This window comes from Mesoplodon mirus (genome assembly GCF_964341445.2).
Source record: "Mesoplodon mirus genome assembly, chromosome: X".
NCBI lineage: Eukaryota > Metazoa > Chordata > Mammalia > Artiodactyla > Ziphiidae > Mesoplodon > Mesoplodon mirus.
In genome coordinates this window covers 137,156,376-137,166,769 of record NC_138981.1, presented here as the reverse complement: position 1 = coordinate 137,166,769, position 10,394 = coordinate 137,156,376, and the positions used below count along the sequence as shown (strand labels likewise).

Genomic DNA, 10,394 nt, shown 5'->3' with positions numbered 1-10,394 from the left:
CCCGCTCGCCACTAGAGAAAGCCCTCGCACAGAAACAAAGACCCAACACACCCAAAAATAAATAAATAAATTTATTAAAAAAAATAGCTAGCTAGTAGGAAGCAGCCACATAGCACAGGGAGATCAGCTCGGTGCTTTGTGACCACCTGGAGGGGTGGGATAGGGAGGGTGGGAGGGAGGGAGACGCAAGAGGGAAGAGATATGGGAACATATGTGTATGTATAACTGATTCACTTTGTTGTAAAGCAGAAACTAACACACCATTGTAAAGCAATTATACTCCAATAAAGATGTTAAAAAAAGACTCAATAAATGAAAGCTATTACTATTTTTTTTAAAAAAAAGAGTAAAGGTAGAATGTGCTTTTTAAGAAAACGGCCAATAATCACTCATCTGAAAAAATGCAAATAGCCGCCAGGTAAAATTGGCAGAATCTGAACTTAAACCAAACTTCTGGTGTGTAACAAACTAGCATTAAGAAATGCACACAGGATGTAAACCAAAATACTGGTTATCTCCAGGTGGCAACATTACAGGGAATTTAAATTTTCCTGTTTTAATATGCACTTTTTTGGGGTGTGGTTTTAGATTGCACACAAGTAGTACCAAGTGGCTAGAAAGAACACAGACCAAGGATACGAAAGTAAAACCACAGGGTCTTTTTCTATCAGAAAGGACCTCAAGGATTATCTAACTTAGATACATTATCTATTTTTTTTCTAGTTATATTAAAGACTTTTTTCTTTATTAGTCTCTGCTTTACAACAAAGTGAATCAGTCATACATATACATCTGTTCCCACATCCCCTCCCTCCTGCGTCTCCCTCCCTCCCACCCTCCCCATCCCACCCCTCCAGGCGGCCACAAAGCACGGAGCCGATCCCCCCACCATCCATCCACCCCACGCCTGGCAGTGTATACAAGTCCATGCCTCTCCCCCGCCCCGTCTATTATCTATTGATGTATCTGGGATTTAACGGCACTGATTTAAAAGACTAGACTAGAAATTCCAAGAATACTTCCTGGATGATAAAAATAATCTATTTTCAGGATTGTTTACACTCCCTAAGTATGCAAAAATGAACACATTTAAATGTAAGTTCATTCATATACCTTATTAAAAAGTAGGAAAAACAAATTTAAAGGGAGTTTACACAACCTTGTAATTAAAGCATAAATTCATTGTTGAATGACCAGAGCAAATCAGATCGTTACAGGGTTTGTCTGAAAGCAGGAGGCTGGCCTGCAAGGGGCCTTTAGGGAGTAGGCTGGGTGCCTAGGCAGGTAGCTCTCTTTGCTTTGCTGTCTGCATTCTTCAATAAACCCAGTCCTTTTACATGAATGGGTGTGATTCAGCCTAGTTTCCCCACGAAATAATGTAATGAAAGATTTCTATTGACGAGGGATTACACTTTATGCAAAATTTCTCAGTGACATTCAGATTAATTCCAGTGTCCACAATTTAAGCAATTTCCAATATGCATTTACAACCCAAAATCCAATGACCTGTTATTTTCATGATAGTTAGGAAAAGTGTTCCAGCGAAAAATAAAGTTTAGATTTGCTCCACTATGTACATATGAATATATCCAGAGGAGTAAAACTCAAAGCCAACCAAAAGAGAAAATGCTATAAAATATTGTTTTGTTGTAAGATAATCAAATTCTTCCCAGAATAATGTGTAACTAATTTCACATACTTATCTGTAACCAATTTAACTTTTCCAAATTCTCATTTGCAAATGAGAGGCTCATACAGTTAAAACTGATGATACAAACCATTGTTTTAGAAGGATCAAAATTTACACTAGTCAAACGTGATTCCATAAGGTTGATTTTAACATGTTCAACTTTATTAAAATCATCAATACCCCAGACGCATTTACCATTTAAAAAAAATCAATTTAATGCTATCAAAAGGTGATGTTCACTTTAATCCTGTTTGCCTTCACGCCACTGCCTTGAGCCTTCATTCCAGGCCACATAAACAAAGAGGGCGAGCACCACGTGGACCGCGACCACTGCAACAATAGCAGCATAAAAACAGCTGTCCCTATTGGACATCCCAAAGGCGCCTAGCGAGAGAAAAAAAGTTTCCATTTTATTCCAACATGTATCAAAATACAAAAAACAAAGCATACTAATTTTTATTAGCTATATATTTAACTAGTCAGACAATTAAGAAGGAATGATTTGCATGGTGATAAGTCAAGTATTCACTTAAAGATTTGAATACCTTCTACACAAGAAGAACATTATTTTGCATGAAAACCACAACTGATCACTTCATCTAAGGACTCTGACATTAAAAAAGGGAGCTTTATGGGCTTCCCTGGTGGCGCAGCGGTTGAGAATCTGCCCGCTAACGCAAGGGACTCGGGTTCGAGCCCTGGTCTGGGAAGATCCCACATGCCGCGGAGCAACTAGGCCCGTGAGCCACAACTACTGAGCCTGCGCATCTGGAGCCTGTGCTCCGCAGCAAGAGGGGCCGCGATAGTGAGAGGCCCGCGCACCGCGATGAAGAGTGGCCCCCACTTGCCACAATTAGAGAAAGCCCTCGCACAGAAACGAAGACCCAACACAGCAAAAATAAATAAATTAATTAATAAACTCCTACCCCCAACATCTTCTTTAAAAAAAAAAAAAAAAAAAAGGGAGCTTTATTTTTTCTTCCTTCCAATGTCTTCCACCAAAGGTACCTTCCCCCAAATTCCTCCTCCCATGTCAGGCAACTCTTGCTCTCAAAGGGCTGTTAAAAGAAAGGATCTGCAAGCTATTCCACAGAAAACCATAAGCAAATATGATGTCAAACTGAAATAACCAAGTGATGAAAAAGCTCATTTCATGCAACATGATTTTTGAAAAGCAAAACAGAAGCAAAATTAAGAATACCCAGTTTAAAGATATAAAGAAGTCATAAAAGCACAGAATCTCAAATATAGTTAAGGGGGAAATGTCTTGTTTTATGGTCTACGATTACCTTCAAAAACATAAGATTTAGTCGTGAAATATAACCCAATAGGTACAGTGATCATTAAAGCTGTGAAGAACAGGAGTGTCTTCAGAGTGGATGCTAATGAACGTTCATTTCTGGAATAAAGTAAACAAAGAGAAAATCAGAGCCTGCACAGCCATTTCCAACTATTCTTGTGTCCATAAATGCTATAAATACCCACAGAAAAGATGCTGGGAACACTGCCCCTGCCTTGAAAGCAGTGGCGAGAGGAAGAAGGGGCAGTGCCAGGGACTCAAAATTAGAAGATCCTAGAAATCCAGCAGCAGATCCAGTGTGAAAGGAAGTATAAAGTGCAAAAAAGTGGTTTGTAATCTCCCAAGTGCTATGCAAATGTACACGATTTGCAGAATTCACAACGGAGGTAGCAAGGCAGAAGATACACTGAAAACAACTAATGCACGTCCCTTCACAAAGCATCCTATCAGTGGCTATAGCTGAATACAGTACAGAGAAAGTTTGAGAATCTCCAAAGAAATAGGAGCCTAGAACAATCTGAATGCAGCTGAAGGAAACTTACTCAAATTTCTCTGTAATTAAGTAGCTAGAGTACAACTTAGACGGCCTTCACACATGGATGCATTAAAAGTTTGATATCAAAACTTTTTGTTCAGTGAATTCTACTCTTCCAGACTATTTTAAAATCAATGGAAATATTGCAATGGGAAAAGTTTTGTTCCAGAATAAAATGATGCTGAAGAATGCAATTAAGCTTTTAAAATTATATGCTTAAAGAAAAACAAGTCAGATAAACTGTTACTTAAAACATTAGCAATGTAAAGATTATAGCCACACCCGCTTGTCTATGCATCACCTAAGACTTCATGGAGCTCAAGAGGCAGAGCTTAGTGGTGGCGCCAGACCACATGGCCCTCAAAACCTAAAATATTTACTATCTGGCCATTTCCAGAAAAACTTTGCCAACCCCTGATGTATACTATTCCAATTATGTTAAAAATGTGTGCACATGAAAAAGGACTCCAGATTAATACACAGTAATAAAGTTATTTCCCCACTTTCAAATATTCCTTAATGTTGTTTTAGTGATAAGTAGATATACGTCAGCATTTGTCCTAATGCACTGTCACAAATGAGCAACACTACTGACACAGTGAAGCTGTAGTAAGCTTCCAGCAACCCTGGACACACACATACCTCATACATACCACCTCATACATTACGTTTAAAAGCAGTAGACCCTACAGCTTTTAACCTTTAGATGAAGTCTTTTTTTCTTAAATCTAACCATCCTCACACTACCTTGTCAGGCAGGAAGAAATTTTCCTCTACCCTCTTGGGTTCTTCCAGCTGTTCTAAGAATTAAATTGACATGAGACATATTAACAGGAGAAAAATCAAACAAAGTTGAGTAACATGTATACGTGGAAGAGACCCAGGAGAACTGAGTAACTCGCCAAAATGGCCGAAACCCTTGCCTTAAATACCATCTTCAGCTAAAGACAAAAGAGGATGTTGCGGGTAGGGGTTGGGGATTTCAAAGGGGAAGAAGGCAATTCACATGAAGATGGCAAAGCAAATGTTTGGTAAACAAGTGTTTGCTAGGCCATGCAGAGTCTATGGGACACAAAGTGGACACCAGTCTCTATACCCCATTTCCCCCACACCTGGCCCATATTCTTTGCAGGTATCTCTGGTGATAGCTCTCTTCCAGGAGCAGGCCCTCTATCTAAATTTTTTTAGGCAATTAAGGGGAAGGTCGAAGTTTCTTCCTGAGTCTTTTGGGCCTTGACTGTTTTCAGTCTGAAAGAATCTGCATACCAAAGAGACATTTCGGGGTGGCAAGTGTTGCTCCCCTACAACCTTAACACACGTCTAACTTTATGCTCAGAGTCAACCCTTGAACTTAATTCTTTCTGGTAATACTCAGCAAGAGGTTCAGTTTTTATCTGTATCTCTAGGAAGAATACAGCCCAGCCTTCAAGGTCCCCCCAGCATAACCTCTCTTCTAGGCACCTTTCCTGATTATGCCAGCTGGAACGATTCATCACTCTGGGATCCAACCACACTTAGTTCATGCCTGTTGTTACAGCACTTAACATGATAGCCTGTGTCCTAGACAGTCCTGCACATTCCTCTGTACCCCTAGACAATCCAGGCAAAGGAGTTTTTATAACTGTGTATACCATTACAGGAGAGGCTTCTGGCAGGCCACAAAGGAAGGGAATATTTCACGTTTATACCAGTGGTCTACAAACTTTTTTGACTGTGCAATCCATCATTAAATAAAAGTTTTGAGCACACACCCCCATACAGGCATAATGCTTTTTAAAATAAATTATCTATACACATATTACTCATGCATTCTTTAAAATGTAAAACGCATGCAAAACCAGACACTAAAAAGGATAAGGTTAAATTTTTTTTAATTTATGTAGAAATTCTACTATTTTCTTTCCATACTTCAATGAATCATCTTTTAATACATACCACTTTGGTGATCACTGAGCTATACATTCTCATCTAACATACATAAGCTCCCTTACACTGCTTCCTAACAGAAAAATTTTAGAAAAATTTATTATGTAATCTTTATGAATAATATGAGTGTCTGCAGGAGTTCTATATAAAAAATACAAAAAGTCATATCCAAAGAAAACAAAAACACCAATTTGAAAAGATACATGCACCCCAATGTTCGCAGCAGCATTATTTACAATTACCAAGATACAGAAGCAACCTAAGTATCCATCAACAGATGAACGGACAAAGGAGATACGATATATATATGTATACACACAGACACAAACATATCAATACATACGTATAATGGAACACTATTCAGCCATAAAGAACGAAATTTTGCCATTTGCAGCAACGTGGATGGACTTGGAAGGCATTATGCTAAGTGAAATAAGTCAGAGACTGTATCATATCACTTATACGTGGACTCTAAAAACTACAACACACTAGTGAAAATAACAAAAAAGAAGCAGATTCACAGATATACAGAACAAACTAGTGCTTACCAGTGGGGAGGGTGGGAGGCGCAATACAGGAGAAGGGGAGTGGGAGGTACAAACTATTGTGTAGATAGGCTACAAGGATGTATTGTATAACACGGGGAATGTAGCCAATATTTTGTAATAACTATGTATGGAGTGTAACCCTTTAAAAATTGTATAAAAAATAATACATACATAAAGTTGGTATTTGGCCAATTCTTTCGTGGACCCCAACAAAAAACTTGACCTTCATGGTGTTTCTTCGGGGAGTTAAAAGTATGTGTTTTTCGTATGGACACCAAGGGGGGAAAACCACGGTGGGGTGGGGATGGTGGTGTGCTGAATTGGGCGATTGGGATTGACATAAATACACTGACGTGTATAAAATTGATGAATAAGAACCTGCAGTATAAAAAAAACAAAAAAACAAAAAAACAACTAATACTAAACTTTCTTTGGGTTATTTGTATGGAAATATGTTAATATAAATGTTTCAGACATTACATGAAATTTCTAAAAATCTTGTATGTTCTTGTATAATGTTGTAAGTCATAATTCTAGTTATTACTTTAAAATGTATATCTCAGAGGTAACTAAATTTCCTTGTCAATTGCATTATTATGAACTTTCATCAAATCTTGAACCATGGTCATTTTTAAGTCTTTTGTCATTACAGACAGTTCTGGGTGTACTCTGATGCTTTTGCAAAAATGTTCCTATAAAAGGGTTTCATCTTCAAGGAATTCATGGAAAAGACTCTGACAAGTACAGGTTTCTGGTAACTGACTATACTGCTGAACCGAATGAATAAGCATTTTCAGAACTCTAATGGAAAACTGATGAATTCATAAAAGTGCTAACAAAAGATCAAGATGAAAAAAAATTAATTATATGGGACTGAGTTAACTGATGAGGATGATTATAATTTTTGTGACTTTCTGTTTGAATAAAAAAAATCCCACAAGGACTCAGAGGCAAAAAATATACAAATCAATTTTCACTGCAAAGTAAAGGAGCTGTTACAGTGGAGGATTCCTGGACTGAATGTCAATATTATGACATAGTGTGAGTGTGTTTCGTGTTTGGTAATTGCAGTCATTGTTGCTTTTGTTGTGGTCATCCATTTACAATGCTTGGTGTCAGTTTAGTTATCTCTTGTAAAAATAAAATACTGTGTGTGTGTGTGTGTGTGTGTGTGTGAAAAATAAATAAATAAAATAAAGTATGTGTTTATGGTGTGCAAAATTCAGATCATCTAACCTGATAAAGAAACAAAGCTTGAGAATCTAGAGAAAGGGAAGGTTAACCGGTTCTCCTGTTCTTTAGATCATCTCTTGAATATCTATTATCTGGCCTGGCTTTGAGAAAAGCGTACTATTGAAAAGATGATATAATACCATAAAAATGTTTTATAGCACACAAAATCACTTATGATCCCACCACACGAACAGAATCTTTTCTGCATGTTAATTTCTAGCCCCACGCACTCTACACATAGCATATCTTAACAATTTGTAGCTTATCTCCAACTCCTTCTCACCTCTCTTTACCTTAAGCTCCAAAAATTTGACTTTCAGTCTCACAAATATAGGACTAAGTACAAAGTTAAGCATACAAACTTCTGAAAACTAGTTTTCAAACTTCCTCTAGTGTTTATAGGACATTTTCTCCTTGCCAGCTTGGGTATAACCGGTGATTTATTCTAAAACAAAGCTACTGATGTCATTCAACTGATTTCTCCTATGTGTCTCTGATCGGGTGTTACTGAGACTTGTTAGAAATGAAGAATGAAAACATTCAGAATTAGAACTGGCCTCACACAAAACAAATAATTCAGGATGAACCTTACTGTGTCCCCACTCTTAAAACCATCTAGAGTTTACCCACTTCATATAAACTTCTGCAGCAAACACTAAGCAGATAGAGCTTACCGTGTTCCCTTTTATGGCAAGCAAGACTTCCACTGCAAGTAGATTTCACTGCAAATTCCATTAGGAAACACTAGAATCAGTCTAGGAGGGCTATACTGTATTCTAAGTGTACTTAATAAAAATACCTGTTGGTAGCGTCACTACTAAACAATAATAAAAAAATAAACAAACACCTACATTGCCATTGTGAGAGTGAAAAAGATCACGGGGCTACAAAAAGCACGGGCTTTGGAGTCAGTGGGCTTGGACAACTGCCAGCTTTCAACACTTATTAACTGTGTGACCTAACCGTGTGATCTTGGGCAAGTCACTTATTCTGAGTCAACTTCATCGTTTTTAAAAATCAGGAAACTAAGCACTTTCTTAATTCTGATAATGTATGTAACAAAGCACCTAAGCTGAGCCTGGCACACACTGAATGGCGGCTAAACCCCTCCCCATCCTCTTGCCTCCTGAGGTATCAAGAACCACCCGCTCTCTCCTCAGGTTCCCTCTACTCGGCCACCAGCCTCCATCCTACTGACTCTCCAAGTGAAGCAGACTCAAATCAGGGAGAGCCCTTTCTCCCTTCCATTCGTTCATGCGTACAGCAAACATTTATTAAGCCCCGACGATGCAGGCCCTGTGGGGGACACGAAGACGGAGAAGGCCAGGCTCCTGTTCTCAGGGAGCTCACCCTGCAGTGGGGAAAAAGACTGCAGACAGCAAGATCGCAATATAGACAACAGCGAGAAGTGGTGCTAGGCCAGAAACAGGAGCTGAAAGCCCCCCAACCTATCCCCAAAGACCCCGGGTCCCTTGCTCCCGAACGAAGGGTAGGGGCCGGGCGTGCAGACGCTGCAGGTCCCAACCCACTTCCCCTCTCTCTAGCCCTCAGCTCCGGCCTCGAGGGTCCAGACCTCACGCCCACCCACCTCAGGTCAGCCCGGTCGGCCCGGGCCTTCCCTCCTGCCCCGCTCCCGGCCAGGGCCGGTCCGCCTCTTGCTCGAGGCCCCTGCCCGACCCCGACCCTGCTCCGGACTACCTGAAGTCACACGGCTGCAGCGCATTCAGAGCCGCTTTATCAAAACGCTCCATGGCGTCGCCACGCCCGCAGCAGGCGCTCAGAGGCGGGCTGGGCTTGGCGTCCGCGCTTACTCGGCTCCGCGGGAGACCGGTCGAAGCAGACCGCGCCGGAAGTGCCGGGCGCTAGGCCGCAGCGCGCAGGCGCGGCGCGCCGTGTTGACGCCAGGCGCAGGCGCGGGCGCGGGCACAGGCGCGGGCGCAAGCGTTCACGTGACTTACCGGCCGGGGCTGCGGGGCGTGCGCGCCAAGAGAGGCCTGCGCTCCAGGAGCAGGCCGGGCGAGTGCCCCAGCCACAGCACGTTGAGCCGGGACTTGCCTCGCAGCATGGTCCTCCGGGGAGGGCGGTGCTGCGGCCGCCCCCTGAGCGCGCGCGAGCACTTCTCGTCCCCGTTCCGGCCTTTGTTGAGGAGCTGTGGTTGTGAGGCAGCTGGAACAGATGATCTGCGGGGAAGGAAGACCAGGCAGAAGACTGGGGTGCTAGGCAACCAAGCAGTTTCCGACGACAACAACACAAAAAAGTAGTGCACATTATTCCCCAGTCCTTGAGTAAATGCCTCATTAATTATTGCCCCCAGTGAAAGTCCAGCCGTGGGAAGCTGGGAGGAGTTAGTTTAACACTCACCGAGTCCGCCGTAAAGCTAGGGAATGTCAGAGCTGAAAGAGCCCTTGCTGAGAGAGACTGTTCCAGGCCAGACGCTGGTGATCCCAGCTTCCACTTAAAGTTAAAAACATTTTGCAGCTGCTCAGAAAGCTGCCAATGAGACAACAGGGACTCAAATAGTAAGGGACAGATGGGCCTCCCGGGCTGCGCAACCCGAGAGATACATAAACGAAAACGGTGCGTAAGCCTAGGGTCAGGCTTGACAAAATTAGGTTGCCACTGGCTGCTAATAAGAGGACAGCCCTTACATGGTCAACGCCTGGAAAGGGCCGCTGACCGCACATCTATTTTCTGCACCACATGGATACAAAGACCACATCTGAAATCATGACTAAACCAGCAGCTTAGAGTGGTGTTAGGGGCCTCGGACCGGAGAGCAGGAAGCCCGGGTCTGAGTTCAAATTACTAAATTTGTAATCCCTCACCGGTCCTCACCTAGACCCTTCGTATAAGAACCACCTAATGCCAGAACTAGAGCAGAATTACAATCTAAGCTCATGGGTCAGCAAACTGTGGCCAGATGGCCAAATATCTACAGCCTGCCTGCCACTTGTTTTTCTACAGCATGTGAGTTAAGAAAGGTTTTTCCGTTTTCAAATGGTTAAAAAAAATCAAAAGAAGAATAACATTTCGTCACACGAGAAAACTACATGAAATTCAGATTTCAGTGTCCATAAATAAAATTTTATTGGAACTCAGCCATGCTCATTCTTTTGTATGGCCTATGGCTGCTTTCATGCTACAATGGCAGCATTGTGTAGT

At 41.6% G+C, this 10,394-nt stretch overlaps 1 protein-coding gene across 2 annotated transcripts; it reads right to left on the bottom strand.

The window, feature by feature from the left end:
- Positions 1 to 889: 889 nt before the first annotated feature.
- On the bottom strand, positions 890 to 9,309 carry VMA21 (vacuolar ATPase assembly factor VMA21). 2 transcript variants are annotated; one of them, XM_082610523.1, is made up of 3 exons: positions 9,191 to 9,309; positions 2,980 to 3,089; positions 890 to 2,074 (listed from the first exon to the last, which is right to left on the bottom strand). In XM_082610523.1, exons 1-3 carry the CDS (start codon positions 9,295 to 9,297, stop codon positions 1,932 to 1,934), a joined length of 360 nt encoding a protein of 119 aa, XP_082466649.1. In that variant the 5' UTR covers positions 9,298 to 9,309; the 3' UTR covers positions 890 to 1,931. The 2 variants fall into 2 exon arrangements, with proteins under 2 accessions (XP_082466649.1, XP_082466648.1); XM_082610522.1 differs by lacking the exon at positions 9,191 to 9,309 and adding an exon at positions 8,931 to 9,094.
- Positions 9,310 to 10,394: the final 1,085 nt, after the last annotated feature.

Excerpts from the sequence above, each read along its gene's own strand:
- VMA21 (XM_082610523.1), bottom strand. The coding sequence starts at position 9,297 with ATGCTGCGAGGCAAGTCCCGGCTCAACGTGCTGTGGCTGGGGCACTCG. Across the intron at positions 3,090-9,190 it reads ACGCCCCGCAGCCCCGGCCG|AAATGAACGTTCATTAGCAT; the intron begins GTAAGTCACGTG and ends ACTTTATTCCAG. Across the intron at positions 2,075-2,979 it reads TAAATCTTATGTTTTTGAAG|GCGCCTTTGGGATGTCCAAT; the intron begins GTAATCGTAGAC and ends TTCTCTCGCTAG.